This window comes from Oryx dammah, unplaced genomic scaffold (assembly GCF_014754425.2).
Source record: "Oryx dammah isolate SB20612 unplaced genomic scaffold, SCBI_Odam_1.1 HiC_scaffold_11, whole genome shotgun sequence".
Classification (NCBI taxonomy): domain Eukaryota; kingdom Metazoa; phylum Chordata; class Mammalia; order Artiodactyla; family Bovidae; genus Oryx; species Oryx dammah.
The window spans coordinates 17,123,483-17,140,280 of NW_024070195.1; the positions used below are offsets into that span (position 1 = coordinate 17,123,483).

The window sequence follows — 16,798 nt, forward strand, 5'->3', positions numbered from 1 at the left end:
CCCTGGGATCATTCTGCAATCCCCATGGCTCCAGCTCCCAGCTTCCGTGGACACCAGTGGACTTACAACCCTGTCCGAGGTATGAAAGGCTGCAGCATGGCTTGTCTATGAGGTTCTCACTCTGTTCAGACTGTCACAGAGTAGTGAGTTCACTCCCCAACAGCTTCAAATGCCTCCCCCGTTCCAGGGGATGGCCATGGACATGGGAATCTCTCCCCTGCACTTCAGCTCCTTCTCCCCCAGGTGCACACTGGTCCCACTTGCTCTGCTCCTTCTTTTCCCTTCCTCCTTGTCCCTTCTTTCCTTTGTCCTAGTGACTTCCATATGGATCCGGATATTCCTTCTCAGTAGTCAGGAAGTCCTACCAGCATTCACCTGTTCTTCTGTGGGAACTGCTGTGTCTTTAGACGTTCTTGATGCATCAGTGGAGAGAGGTGTACTCCACTTCCACCTTCCCCTCCATCATCTTGTCCACCCTGATTTGTACATGTATTAAAAACAAGTTTCCTTTTCTATTAAGTAACACTGTCATCACCATATACGTTTAACTTCTGCTTTTTGAGGAGAACACAGGTAATTTTCACTCTCTTCAGTTCAGTCTTTCATTCAGTGATGTCTGACTCTATGTGACCCCATGGACTCTGGCACCACAGGCTTCCCTGTCTGTAAACATCTCCCAGAGCTTGTTCAATCTCATGATTAGATCTCATGATAGATCATGAAGTTCAAACTTAGATACTCAGACCTTTAACTTTTTATACATGAAAATATTTAACCTTTAAAAATCTCTCCCTATTTGTCCTACCCTCCATTCTTTGGCAATCATTTTTCTACTCTGAGGTCCTTCTTTTTTTTTTTTTTTGTAACTTCTTATACTTGAGATCCTATGGTATTTGTCTTTCTCTGACTTAGTTCACTTAGCATAATATCCTCCAGTTTCATCCGTGTTGCCAGAAATGGAAGGATTTCTTTCTCTTTCTAATGGCTAAATAATAGTTACCTATATATGTCACATCACATTGTTTTAATCCATTCACCTGTTGAAAAATTGTTGTTCCTATAACAAGGCTACTCTGAATAATGCTGCAATGAACATGGGAATACAGATCTCTCTTTGAGACAATGATTTCATTTCCTTGACTACATATCCAGAAGTGGGATAATGGATCACATAACTGTTCTCTTTTAAATTTCTTGAGGAAACTCCACAGTATGTTTCTGTGGCAGTTGCACCAGTATACCTCCCTACCAAAGTGCATAAGCACTCCTTTTCTCCACATCCTCAATAACATTTGTCTTTTCTTACGTTTTTGGTACTACCCTTTCCAGTAGGTATGAGATGATATCTCTTGTGATTTTGATCTGCATTTCCTTTGATTATTAGTGATTCTGAGCATCTTGTCATAAACCTCTTGATCATCTACATGTCTTATTTGTGGGAAAATGTCTATTTGTTAAAGATGTAGCATACATCATGATTACTATATTCCAATATACAAAACTCAGTTGCCGACCTATCTATCAACAATGAACTATCAGAAAGTAGAATAAAGAAAACAATCCCATTTACTATTGTATCATAAAAGATAAAACACTTAGAAATAAACTTAAGCAAGGTGTTGAAAAATTTTATACAAAACATTTAAGACATTGATAAGACAAATTTTAAAAGAGTTTAAGTTATGTAAAGTTAGGTTGTCTATTCAATGTGTTTCTTGAGGTAGGATTTGTATTACTATAAACTTCTATCTTAGAAATGCCTTTGTTGCATCCTCTAGGTTTTAGATCATCATGTTTTCATTGTTCTTTGTTTCTAGGAATGTTTTGATTTCCCTTATTTCTTTAGTAACCTTTTCATTGTTTAGAAATGTGTTGTTTAGTCACCACGTGTTTGTGTTTGTTAAAGTTATTTTTTCCTATTATCGATATCTAGTCTCATAGTGTTGTGGTCAGAGAAAATGCTTGAAATAATTTCAATTTCCTTAAATTTATTGAGGTTTGATCGTGACCCAAGATGAGGATAATACTCCATGTGCATTTGAGAGAAACTGTATTCTTCTGCATTTGAATGAAATGTGCAGAAGATATCAGTTAGGTCTGTTTGCTCTAATATTTCCTTTTAGGCTTATGTTTCCTTATTAATTCTCTGTTCTGTTGTTCTGTCCATTGGTACAGGTGCGGTGTTAACATGCCCTACTATTATTGTGTTATGGTCAATTTCCCCTTTTGTGTCAGTTAGTGTTTACCTTATGTATTGAGGTGCTTTTATGTTGGTTACATAAATAGTTAAAATTGTTATGTCTTTTTCTTGGACTGATCCCTTGATCATTTGGTTGTGTCTTTCTTTATCTCTTATAATAGTTTTGATTTTAAGGTTTATTTTTTCTGATACTAGAATTGCCAGTCTGGCTTTCTTTTGATTTCCATTTGCATGGAATATCTTTTTCCATCCTCTCACTTTCCGTCTGTATGTGTCTCTAGGACTGAAGTGGGTCTCTTGTAGACAGCATATATATGGGTCTTGTTTTTGTATCCATTCAGCCAGTCTATGTGTTTTGGTAAGAATGGCAGAAGATAATAGCAAATAAAGCAACTGATAAAAGATTGCTTTCCAAAATACAAGCAGCTCAAACAACTCAGTCATCAAAAGCAAAGGCAAGAACTGCAAAATAAACTAGTGAGACCACATCAAACTCAAAACCTTCTGCATAGTAAAAGAAGCCATACATAAAATGAAATGGAAACCTATGGATGAAAAAGAAAAATTTTGCAAATCACATATTTGGTAAGGGCTTCGTATCCAAGTATATATAAGAGACCTATGCAACTCAGTAGGAAAAGAAATCAAAGCAACCCAAATTATTAAATGAGCAAAGGAAGAGTAAATGATTTGAAAAATCTGAAGAGTAGACTGTAGATGACAGACACTGTAAGGTTTTCCATCCACAACGGAAGCCAGTGTCTTCCTGGTATTGCATTCTTTATCTGCAACATCTGTTTGGTGACTGCAGTTCACAATAAACATCCTTCTCTCAATAACAGTTAGCTATATGTGCTAAGAATACCCTACTTACTACAAAAAACTAATAATTACATACTTAATCTTGAAGCATATAAAATCCAAGGTGATTTTCAGAATTTTCCACTCCATTGTTTTCTACATTCTATTTCAAAATTGAAATATCTACTATGGAAAAATGAGTAGGGGACCTCAGTAATACATGGATAGAAAGTCATTTAAAACTGGGAGCATTACTGGATTGTAATTTGGGGGAATGTATTATTACTAATACTACTGTAATTTTCTTCCCTTTAATTCTCTGCTATACTAGGTTGATATTCATTTAAAATAGTAATACCAACATAGAGGCATATAGTACTCACGTTACAGTAGATTGAGAAAGACAAAGCTTATGAGGCAGGAAGTGAAATCACAGAAAATTAGCAATGGTATCAAAACAAGGGGCAGCATTGCCTAAAAAGAAAGCAGAGTTCTCTAATTTTTTGGAGACTACACGAACAAGCCAGATGGGAGCCAACCAGCTTAAGCTGTATACCAGAAACTGCACCAGAAGGAAAATGAAGTTCATAAAATATGCTGATTCTAAACATCAAAATCCAGACAGTAAGAGAATAGGGTAGGGTTTATGTAGATGTTGAAAACTACTCAGAGAGGTAGACATGGAAGCAAATACACTAATGAGCATCAGAAAAATCAAAGCACAAGAGGGTTGGAAAATCATAAAGAAACTTGGTAGTCTGGTCAAAAGAATTAGAGAATCAAATTAGAAAACCAAAATATAAAGACTACTGCACATGTTAGAACCAGAGAATGCTCAGCAGAGAAAATTTCGGCCTTAGTGGCCAGTGCACAGAAGCCTTCAGCATCAGCAACAAACACCCTGGGCAGGACTCACAAATGTGAGCTTCTGGGAACAGCCTCAGTTTCAGTTTGGGCACTATACCACCTAAAAGCGAATGTAGACAAGGATTATAGCTTGCTATGACACTGAATCACAGACAGTAGTGTTTGTTAGTTTACTTTTCTCATGCAACTATAAAGTTAATTAATCACTAACCAATGAAAATTGACACCATCAGTTTCCAGTCAGATCCTCTTTAGTCATAAATTGGATATCTGAACCTGTTATATGATCCTCAATAACAGTTTTAATAATTAAATTTATTGATGTTTAATCGAAGGGTCATTGCTTTACAATACTGTACTGCTTTCGGCCAAACATCAGCATGAATCAGCCATAGGTATACCTACGTGCCCTGGATCTTGAACCTCCTTGCCACCTTCCTTTCAGTCTCATCCCTCAAGTTTGTTACAGAAAAATATGGAAGGCTTCACAAATTTGTGTGTCATCATTGGGCAGGGGCCATGCTAATCTTCTCAGTATTATTCCAATTTTTTAATATATGTGCTACCAAAGCAAACACACGAATAACATTTTAACAGGAAAAAAAATCATATAGTTAGTCATCTACCAATAAATGATTAATTACATTAGGAATTAGGGTATTCTGCACTATTTGCTGCCTCTAATAAAATTGAATTTTATAAGGTCCAAAGTTCAAAGAAGGAATTAAGCATATATTTATGCATAACACATGTATACATGCACAGAAATAGATGCACACAAATATGTCCATGTTATACAAGCTATTATTCTCCTTGCCTGTGTCAATAAGCTCTTTAGTTGATAAGAGAGATAGTCCCAAATTTCTCAAACTTATATGTCTTCCTTTTAAGAACCACTTCTTTTATTTTCATCACCTAATTTTAAATAACCATTTTGTTCTTAGATACCACGCCCCTTTATACTAACTAAGAGCAGAGAAAACCTGAAAGTGAAAGTGAAGTCACTGTCGGGTCGGACTCTGAGACCCCTGGACTGTAGCCTACCAAGCTCCTCTGTCCATGGGATTCTCCGGGCAAGAATAATGGAGTGGGTTGCCATTTCCTTCTCCAGGGGATCTTCCCAACCCAGGGATCAAACCCGAGTTTCCTGCATTAGAGGCAGACGCTTTAACCTCTGAGCCACGGGGGAATGCTAATATCTTATCCTTAATTAAACTACCACTCTTTGGTGAATTGGAAAAAGAATCATGTTCAGATCTCATTCAGAAGGATATAATCTCTATTTTATCAGTTCTCTTGTCCAAATTCAATCCTTGCTCACTTCAGTCTTAAATTCTGCTTACTTACAAAGGACAGACAGGAAAAGTAATATTAAAATCACGCTTGCAAGAGTCTATGATTTTATGCTTCTGTTGGCCAAAGGTAGGGCCAGGAATAATTTCGGAAATATTATAGTACATCATGGAAGCATGAAGGTCTAGTTCTACTATTGAAGAGGAGATGTTTGGAGATGGTTCAGAAACTAAGTCCCATGGGTTGTCAGGATGTACTCCACCAGACAGATAAATTGTATCCCTAAAAAGTCAAAGTCAGGAAAGGGCAGGCCTTATTCGTAGAGCTGATGACGTTGTCTTGGGTGCTGACTAGGTAATATTCTTGTATTACCATTTGGAGATTTATTTGCAGTTTTCTTGAAGAAACAAAGGTAACGAGATTAAAGATACATAAAAGTAGAAGAGCTGTCAAGGTGCCTAGAAGAAAGGCTAGCCAGGAGAACCAGACCCCCACACTGATAATTGTCAGAGACTGTAACAGTGAGTGTTTTATAGACAGAGCAAAACAAGTGGATAAAAACAACATTCTAGGGTCACTGCTGTTTTGCAGTCAAAGACAAAATATATTTCTCTTTAATCACAGTCATCAAGCTCCGGATATGGTCCTGATTACACACATGCAGACCGAGAGCCCACAGGCATGTGTGATGTGACATCAGGAAGTGAACAGATGAGTGTATTGGTGCCCAGTCACCTGCATCTGCTAATAATGGGACCTGGGGAAAATCACTTGCCCTTTCCAAGTCATCACATCTTCATTAACATAACTTGATGATCATAGTGAAGATTAAGGCTATCTCACAGGGTTCCTGTGAAACACAAATTTTAAGATGTTTTAAAGCTTTTGGGGAAGTATCAAAGACATGCATGGGGTTACTAAGGTGAGTGAGCAGATCCGAGGTACAGTATCCTTTTCTCTTAGTATTCTCTTTCGTACTCAATAGTAGTAATCAGTCAGTAATGTGTTTCCTCTCACCCCAGTGTGATGGTAAACCACACAGATCAACTTGATTTTTCTTTTAATTTCACTGTCTAAAATGCAAGCATTAGTCAATGTAGAGTGAAAAAATTACAAACTCTTAGAGGGCCTTGCTGCCAAAGTCTGCAGACTCCAAACATTAAATTGTCTTTAAAAAATGGCCTAAAAATTCTGGCTCAGAATTAAGTTACAAATGTTTGCAGAGCACAGAAGTACTTCTCGGAGCAATATAAAATTACAGGGAGTAACATGCTTCTCCAACTATCTATCTGTGCAAATATCATCGTCCTTTTAAATTGACACAGAAAACACTCCTTCTTCCCCAACCCAGCTACTACAGTACCAACTCCTGCTCAGAGCAACAGGGAAGGAGAAGGCTTCCCTCCATGGGATGGATTTGATAACCTCATGTGACTAGATCATCTCAGAATGGCTCATGTTTTTAATTAAACAGGGTCCTGCCTGCTTCTGCTGCTGGTCATGTCAAATCTGCTCCTGTGCCAAGGCAACTCATACCAGTCTTCCTGTCCTAATGTGACTGACATCCCCCTGGAATCCCTTACAGTACTGGCACTCAATGCCTCCAGGCTGTCCCACAACATCTTTAAGCATTCCAGAATAATGTTCAATGAGTTTGTAAGTACTGTGGTGGTGGTGGTTTAGTTGCTAAGTTGTTTCTGACTCTTGCAACCCCATGGACTATAGCCTGCCAGGCTCCCAGATGGAACCCTTGCATAAGTGACTGGGCTATACTGTCCTTTGAACAAGAAGGCTTCATCAGCCAAACTTCAAGTAATGCAGTCTCTAGGTCAAAGAATCCATCAACTCATAAGATGTGGAATACGAAGAAAGGATCAGATTTGTGAAATCTCAAAGATTCCTAAGAAGTGCAATAACTTTTTCAATTTCCTTTCATTCATTTTCTTCAGTAAATTTCCAAAACAAATGATTTTGTATTTGTCAGCCAAGAAGGCCATAAAAGAATACAATAGACTCAGTGAAATGAACACAAGAAATTTATTTCCTCACAGTTCTGGGGGCTAGAAGTTCCAGATCAGGGTGCCAGCAAGATGAGGTTCTGGTAAGAATTCTTTCCTCCCAGGCTGGATTCTCCATGCATCCTCACACAGGGTGGGGGGTGGGGAAGAGAGACAGAGGAAAAGACACAGAGACACAGAGGTAATTCTCTGGTGTTTCGCTTCATGAAGACACTAAACATATTGGTTCAGTGTTCCACCCTAAGAGCTCATTTAACCTTAATGGGCTTCTCTGGTGGCTCAGATGGTAAAGAATCTGCCTTCAATGTGAGAGACCTGGGTTCTATCCCTGGGTCTGGAAGATGCCCTGGAGAAGGGAATGGCAAGCCACTCCAGTATCCTTGCCTGAGAAATCCCAAGGACAGAGGAGTCTGGTGGGCTAGGGTCCATTTCAAAAGACAGTACTCTGGCAGTTAGGGCTCTAACAATGAACTTGAAGAACACACATTCAGTCCACAATACTACCTGACACGGGGCACTTTTAGGTGGGATCGGGGAAAAGGAAGCATGCTGATTTTCTGGTCCTTCAATGTCTCTCTGGGCTTTCTTCTCCAGGCTCAGAGTAAATAGCCAATAAATGAGAACTGCTCTGCAGTGAACTTGGTGGATGGAACATGTTAAACAAAGCTGAATCCTGGTCACAAAAACGAATACTGGTTGTTTTTTTAATGCTACAAATTATTCTTTTAAGATTTGCAGTGAATAGCTTTAGAGCTACAATAGGAGGGGAGTTTACAATTGGAAACAATTATTCTGTTTCTGATGAAAGTATTTGAAAGTTGTATGTTCATTCTTTTAGGTCAATCAAGGAGCACAAAGTAGAGCACACAGCTAATAAAAAGTGGTGCTAAAGATTTCTATTATAGAATACTGGAGTATGCTGTTCAACCCTCTTGCAAGGGATGCTCCTCACCTAGGGGTCAAACCTGAGTCTTCTTATATCTCCTGCATTCACAAGAATGTTCTTTACCACTACTGTCACCTGGGAATTTTTTTACTCAGTAGTTTTTGTTTCATCCTCCATTTTTGACTACCCATTTTTTTCCATATCTTCTAAGTAATTTCTTGACATGTTCATAACTTTGGCTAAAGATTACTTTTTCTCTATCAATGTGTTAGCTAGATTTTTCTACTCTTATTATTCTTAGCCCATTGCTTAGCATTTCCTATAACTTTATGTTTTTCTGCTGTACCATTTTGTCACCATAAACAAGATTGTATTCTGCACCTGGGATAAACACTAAGCTTCTTGGTGTGCTGATTCAGAGATTAGTCAGAGTCATAACTGTATAACTCCTTTTAAGGGAATGTATTGGCTCTAACCCACAGTAAGCAAGAGATTAAATGGTTAAATATAGGTGCATGCATTCATTCTAAGTCACATCAGTTGTATCCAACTCTTTGCAACCCTACTGACAGTAGCCCAACATGCTCTTCTGTCCAATGGGTTCACCAGGCAAGAATACTGGAGTAGGCTGCTCTACCCTCTTGCAAGGGATGCTCCTTACCTAGGGATCAAACCTGAGTCTTCTTATATCTCCTGCATTCGCAGGAATGTTCTTTACCACTACTGTCACCTGGGAAGCACCAAGTATTGGTTCAAAAGTACTATATTTGGTTCAAATACTAAAAAGTAAAAACAAAACAAAACAAAAACAGATTTAAAAAAAGAGAAGGGAAAAAGTTGAACTTAGAAAAGTTAGATGTAAAATCATATCTATAGAGACAATGTATAGAAAAAGTAGGAAAAGGATGACTTTCGAATTTTGTGATGCCTGCTCCTTAAAAAAATTACACAACTGTCAAACACATTGATGTTCTGGTAATGGGTTCACCTACTGAATGCCCAACAACCCTAACTAATTGCCTGATCACTTTCAGGATATAAAATATGCCCAGGGCCAAATGCACTATATCAATGCCACCAACAGCTGCCACACCAATTCCCTCCACACTCCTGAAGAAAGAGAAAAAGTCCTAGAGGCAAATGTGAGTCTTTCACCTGGGTTTTTCACTGGATCAAACGAGACAGTATGTAGCTTACTAGGTTTCATAATATTAGAGGTTATGGTAACTGTACATGCAGAAAATGGTGGAGGAACCATAAGCAACTGAAGAGAAATTATATTATGCACTTGATGAAGCATGAGTGAAATCAAGGGATGACTAAAGAGCTGTAGTAGCAACATAAATAACAGATCTATAAATTGTCCATACAGACAAATTTAGTTCAACCAATGCATTAGACACAGGATTGCAGCCATTATACTGTATGAAAACAGGAAATGAATGGGAACTTCCATGTGTAAAATATAAGATTGCAAAATTCATGAATATGTAAGAAACACACCCCCGTTTTGAGTACTCTGTTACTAGTGACTGCTAAGTGGGAGACCTATACTGCAGCCCCTGAGCCACCACATCTGCCTTTCAAGGCTCTCCTGATTCTGCTTCTACTTCTTTGACACCTCCTTCATTCATCATTCTCAATGTCTTTTCTGTCACCTTTTAATTTATAAGTCTCCCCCACAATGGCCTATAAAACATTGCTTTGCTTCTCATGTCCGCAACAATGGCTCTGTTCTGAGGACAACACAGTTTACATATCAAGCCTCAATCATTTATGGCAACTCCAAATTTTCACCATTATAATTTCTCCTTTCTGATTTCCTGCATTATCCTTCCTCCTAACATTATTTAAAATCTTTTAACACGCATCCCCCATTAAAATACTATCTTCTCTCTCTACAACCTTCTTAATGATACCAGCATTCTTTTCCTCTGTTAAGCTCATTAGTAATGAGGATGATCAAGTAAAGGAAAAAAGTCAAAGAGGAAGAAGAAGAGGGATTGTTCAATAAGCTTAAATTTAAAGTTTATTGAGAGTTACTATATGGCCTCACATTTTACTAAGCACTTTATGTGTATTACTAATTTAATCCTATTCAGTTTTCTGTTTTTTACCAGTAAGACAGTTCATGGCTGTAAAGAAATCAAGCATATTAACTAGAGATCTTCAGCCCCCGGGATTTTCAGGCTCAATTCTGCTAGTAGTAGTGAACTGGTGGGGGGCTGAGGGGGAACCCTCCATTGTGAATCCCACTGATGCTGTAACTAAAGACAATGCTGTGCCATTTTCTGCCTGGAGACATGTCAACAAAACAGACTGCTCTGATGTCAGCAGGGGGCTGGTGTTGGGATCAACTGAGGAGAGAAAGCCAGTTTAGGAAAATCATGTCTTTTCATTGTCTCTTTGCTGTAATATCATAAAACAATTACCGATCAGACATCATTATGAATGACTCACTTGATTCATTAATATGAATGAATCACTGGGTGACAATGATGTGGGCACAGGTGGAATCCCTCTTTCCTGGGTTAGGCACTGCAGGCATATACTGACTTGCCATAAAATACTTAGATTTCTCTCATGCAAATATACAAACAAAAGAACTCTCTGAGTGGTGGTAGAATTTCAGAAGAAAAAAGAAAATTCTTCATGTTATAAATTAGAATGCATCAGAAGAATTAGTTCCTAAAATAACCTAGATTTTTAATAATTCAGCAAAGTGTGAACTAATAGCTTACATTTTATAATTTTGCAACTTTTACTATCTTCAAAAATCTGCATACACACAGGAATAACCAGATTATTTAGGTCAGCTGCTCTGAGCAAAGATCACAAGTTACTAAAACCACTGAATTATGATTATTTTAATGAGACTGTTTCTTCTGGTTGCTTAGATTGAAGACCTTAGTAAGTGGATACTCATGTTACTGTACTCCTGGAATAGACCTCTGTATCATCTAGTCATGGACCTGCGGAATATGAAAGAAGTCTCAGATACTATCCTATTAAGTGCCAGAGAGAGTGTGAAAAATTTACTAGAACTTCAAACATTCATAGAGAGACAATTCTGCCAGGTGAGTGTCCTTCAGAGGGCTTTCTTGCTTTGCTCATCAGTGAAAGAGGTGACCTCTGTAATGTGGAAGGTGTTTGGAATTATCTCATTTTGTAAGAAAAAGATTCATGACTTCTATATGCTAGACTGCTACTACGTAAAGCAGGAGCCTAGGCATTCAGTGATAGACTCTACTGTAAAGGAATCAGAATTTCACTGCAATTTTTGACATGGGCAGCCTTCCCTGCATTGCACACAATTCCACCAAAAGCTTGGCTCTTCCTGGGCACAGGTGGTTGAACTATTTTCAAGAGTAAGAGAGCTAGAGAACAGAATTTCCAAGATCAGCATTTTCTTCAAAGTAACCCAGGATGTATGCTATTGAAGTTCCAAATGTCTTCTTTCTCTGTTTTCCTCAAATCAAAGGATGAGAGTGGGAAGGAAGAAAAGAGAAAGTTAAAACTAATCTTGAGTTATGTTTCTACATTTTAGACTCCTAATAGTTTTTTCATAGGCTGGCTTCAAAATCCACAAATAGAGAATTTTATATACGTATGTCTTCCCCAAATCTTAATTTGATAATTAGAAGCAAAGAAAAAAAAGCAAATCCTAATAAAACACATAAGTCTTTATCTTTTGGGTATTCAGATTATTGTTCCAGTAAGGCAGAAGATGTTGAAGGCTCGCATTTACTGGTGTGCACTCCCATCCCTGGAGTCCAGCGATGAAGATGTGCGCCATTCTGCATTTTATAAGCTGTTCAAGTGCCTGCATACGGATTCACGTAAAGTTGACACATACACGAAGATGCTGGGATGCCGAATCACCAATTCGTGCTAAATCCACATCCATCCCATCCAGCTCTGAGGTGGTCATGATGATGTATCCCATAGCAAGCTTGTTTGAACTTATACCTTTTTAATGTATGCTCTGTGAAATTGGTCTCCTCTTATAAAAATAAACACAGACTCTGTACAGATGTCAAAATCTAAGAGGTCAATTTGTTAACATTTCTTATCTTCATTTAATAGAAAATCAAAAGAAAATCCACCCCTACAATTGAGAGAATGAAGCTCTTATCAAAATTAGTCACAAGTAGCAGAAGCTGGCACCCCACTCCAGTACTCTTGCCTGGAAAATCCCAAGGATGGAGAAGCCTGGTAGGCTGTAGTCCACGGGGTCGCTAAGAGTCGGACATGACTGAGCGACTTCCCTTTCACTTTTCACTTTCATGTATTGAAGAAGGAAATGGCAACCCACTCCAATGTTCTTGCCTGGAGAATCCCAGGGACGGGGGAGCCTGGTGGGCTTCCGTTTATGGGGTCGCACAGAGTCGGACACGACTCAAGCGACTTAGCAGCAGCAGCAGCAGCAGCAGCAGCAGCAGCAGAAGCTGGCATTACAAAGAAGACCATTAAGATATTACTTAAGAATCACAGTCAATTATTCTGGTCAAGTTATTAGAATCAAAGTATTACACAATTGTTCATCGTTCTGGTCATACTACCAAGAGAATTCTCAAGATTCTTTATGAAAGCCAGCCATGAACTCTCAGCCAACTATCATAATGTTACATCAGACAATATAAGTGCTTTGCAGCTTTGTATAAATAGCATGAGGTTTACTGAACTGTCTAAAGATTGTTAGGATGATGTCTTAGTCCTTCTGGGTTGCTATAACACAGGCTTAAAAACAATGGAAATGAATTTCCACCGCATGGTCATGCAGGGTCCTTTCTGGTCACACACTTCTTACTGCATCCTCACACGGGGGGGAGGTCTCAGGAGCTCTGTGTGTCTCTTATATATAAAGGCACTCATCTCATTGAAGAGGCTTCATCCTTATAACTCCGTCATCTCACAAAGGCCCCACCTAGGGTTACCATAATCATGGGAATCAGGATTTCATCATATGAAACTTCTGGGGGACACAAAGGCTGAGTCCATCGCAGATACAAAGGTGAACTGGCTCATCCTCCTCCAGGGGCTGTCGTCACCCACACTCCACTGCATCCTCATCTCCTGCATCACCTTGCACCCATTCCACACATTCCATCACTCTGGGTTTCCCATGTCCAGGTCAGTCAAGTGTCAGCTCCATCTCATATTCAGCCTATTCAATGTTTCCCTCTCCCCTGCTGAGGCTCAGGGGACCTACCAGGAAGTGCAGATGTGTCCATTTCTGCAAGGTTCCTTCTCTCTCCCTCTCTGGATCTTCATTCCTTGGGCCATGTTGGAACAGGATAGATGGAAACGAGATGGGCAATTTCTGACATCACTGACTTACATGGTGCTGTTGTAGCCTTCTCTTGGTCCAGATGGACAGATCTGAAATTCCCCCTGACTGACAAGTGTTTCCCTTGAGGGTTATCCTTTTGATTTTCCAGGACATTCACAAGTTGGGGATCCCCAATGTCATAGTTTCCTTTACTCAGGGGAAATGTTCTGGAACCCATAGCTCCCCACCTGCAGTAGTCACCAGAACCTCTCTGTTTCCTTCACTCTTCAAGCATCATCTGGAGAATATTAAGCAGCCTACAGTCAGCTGCCTACTAGCTGACACACAGGAAACCCATGTATCATAAACACTCTGAACAACTGAATGGCAGAAATACTGGTGTGCATCTGTCCCCCACCTAGGGATTCTGGACAATTGTCCAAGTGGTCACATAGACACTGAGTAGATCAGAATACTTGATTTAAAAACACATTTATCTGAGAAGTGAGATATCATTTTCTCTTCCTTTTAGAGTAACTATCTTTTTGATTAATTATTTGGCCTTACAAACATGCCATAGTAGGTCCCAGAATTATAAAATCCTCCAAATAGACTGACTCTCTACTGAGACTGGATTAGGGTTGCTCAGCTTGTACAGCCTTCAAACAAACTGGTGTGAGGGCCAGTCTCTTGAATGGCTCTCCTAAGAAGTCAGTGATGTTGCTGGGCTGGTTTTGTAGCATTTTTAGGGCTTCAGCAGTAATTCCTAGTAAACAGTAAATGGGAAATCAAAAGGTAGAAGGCAAAGGAGGATGAATAAGAGAGAAGGAAGAGACAGAAGGAAGGAAAAGCAACAAAGAGAAAGTGAGTCAAGAACTCACAGGAAGGAAATTGTAACTATTTCTAGTGACAGATGTTCACCAGACTTATTGCAGTGATCATTTTGCAGTATATATCAAATAATTACATTGTACACCTGAAACCAAAATAACATTATATGTCAATATGATCTATGTATAACGATAACTGAAACTGAAATACAATATTTGTCAATGTGACCTATATATAATGATCATATAATCATTGTGTTATATACATAACACATATGCATACCTTCAGTTAAGTTCAGTCACCAGGCTCCCCTGTCCTCCACCATCTCCTGAACCTTGCTCAAACTCATGTCCATCGAGTCGGTGATGCCATCCAACCATCTCATCCTCCACTATCTCCTCCTCTTGCCATCCATCTTTCCCATCATCAGAGTCTTTTCCAATGAGTCAGTTCTTTGCCTCAGGTGGAAAAATCATTGGAGCTTCACCTTCAATACCAGCCCTTTCAATGAATATTCAGGGTTTATTTCCTTTAGTATTGACTGGTTTGATCTTCTTGCAGTCCAGGAGACTCTCAAGAGTCTTCTCCAACAGTGCAGTTCAAAAACATCAATTCCTCAGTGCTCAGTTTCTTTATGGTCTAGCTCTCACATCCATACTGACTGTTGGAAAAACCATAGCTTTGTCTAGATGGAATTTTACTTATATATATAAACATATATGTACACAGAACTATGTAAGGAAAAGTTTTGAAAAGGAATATAATTCTATTTTGGATGGAGAAAACAAATCAACTTGTATATATTTTTTTGCAAATGTGCATTTTAGCTATCATGTTAGGTCTAAAACTTTATCTTCAAATGTAGGGTATGTTTATGCTGATGAAACAGAAATGTGTCTTAATCTTCTAACATTAACTGCAGAACAGCTTATTTACAACAGCTAATCGAAACCACAAAATTTTGAAACCTATAGGCCTGCCCAGTACTCTGATTTTTGTCATTTAACCAATTGATCATTGACTTAATTCCTCCCTGACTCAGAAACTCTTATAGGTGCTTAGTTTACATCAATAAACTAAGCAGGCAGACACTTATTCTCATGGAACTGATATTACAGCCTGTGGAAGACAGATAATCTGCAATAAACATGAATCCAAACTAATTAACCTCCAATGAAAATAAATAAATTTATATTTATAAAAAAGTTTTAGTCTTGCAAGTACATTATATGATATGTTGACAGGTGATCTGTACTATGGGAAAAAAAAAATAGGAAAGCAGAGGACGGGGTTTCGGGAATGAATGTGAAGAAAGGGACATGATTTAAAGAAAAACAATTTAGACCACACTGAGGGGAGCAAACATGCTCTCTTGCATTCACGATTCAAGTTTTCCCCGTCCAATCAAGACTCTTGGTCTTCTACCCAAATTCAAAAATGTTTCTGTCTCTGAGGCTCTATGCAGAGTCATGCAAACATGGATGTTCTGAACATTTTGCCTCTCTTCAGTTGAACTGGTTTCATAAAAATTGTTGGTAAACTCCCCCAAATTAAGTAACATTTTATGCAGCAAATTTTGATAATTTTCTGATTCCTGAAGATCTAATATCCAAATTAGTTTCCATTTTCCAACATACTGTCAGTGACCTACTTATATTATGTAAAAATATTATATATGCATTGCTATTCTAATATATTATGACTTTAAAAAATATACACAAAATATAAACTAAATGACAGTGAGATAAAAATAAATAAAAATAGAAATGGTAACATTTTCTTCCCCAGGGGATGAGGATACTCATTTTTATGGCCACTGGACTAACAGATTCTGAATGTACACACATAATTATACCAGTTATTTAACTATAATAATAATGTAATTTCTTTTATATATAGCTTCAATCAAAGTTCTCAGAATAGCACAAGGGGCCAAGAATGAAAATAGTAAATAACTCTCTTCATATGCATATATAAAATTTTGAGCTCAATTAAGTAATCATCTTAAGTTCTATTGTTATTCCATCAATGCATCTACTGGTAAGTAATCCAAACTCTACAATAGATTTCTTTTTTTCAGGGTTTAAATCACAAATCATAATAAAAGCAGAGCAATGGGCTTGAAAACAATGGCCTAGTGAAACAGTTGGCTTCAAGCTCAACATTCAGAAAACTAAAATCATGGCATCTGGTCCCATTACTTCATGGCAAATAGATGCGGAAATAGTGGAAACATTGGCTGACTTTATTTTTCTGAGCTCCAAAATCACTGCAGATGTTGACTGAAGCTGAAAATTAAAAGACGCTTACTCCTTGGAAGGAAAGTTATGACCAACCTAGACAGAATATTAAAAAACAGACATTTTTCTGGAATTGAACTGCAGGAGTTGCTTGTATATTTTTGAGATTAGTTGTTTGTCAGTTGCTTCATTTGCTATTATTTTCTCCCATTCAGAATGCTGTCTTTTCGCCTTGCTTATAGTTTCTTTTGTTGTGCAGAAGCTTTTAAGTTTAATTAGGTCCCATTTGTTTATTTTTGCTTTTATTTCCAATATTCTGGGAGGTGGATCATAGAGGGTCTTTCTGTGATTTATGTCAGAGAGTGTTTTGCCTATGTTCTCCTCTAGGAG

At 38.3% G+C, this 16,798-nt stretch overlaps 1 protein-coding gene and 1 non-coding gene across 2 annotated transcripts; one reads left to right on the forward strand and one right to left on the reverse strand.

The window, feature by feature from the left end:
• Nucleotides 1-24: 24 nt before the first annotated feature.
• LOC120870297 (placental prolactin-related protein 3-like) lies at nt 25-12,054 on the forward strand. The gene is made up of 5 exons (XM_040249911.1): nt 25-79; nt 6,636-6,817; nt 9,100-9,207; nt 10,963-11,142; nt 11,769-12,054. Exons 1-5 carry the CDS (start codon nt 25-27, stop codon nt 11,958-11,960), a joined length of 717 nt encoding a protein of 238 aa, XP_040105845.1. The 3' UTR covers nt 11,961-12,054.
• Nucleotides 4,338-4,448, reverse strand: LOC120870654. Its single transcript, XR_005722854.1, has one exon. It is a non-coding gene; the product is annotated as a U6 spliceosomal RNA (small nuclear RNA).
• Nucleotides 12,055-16,798: the final 4,744 nt, after the last annotated feature.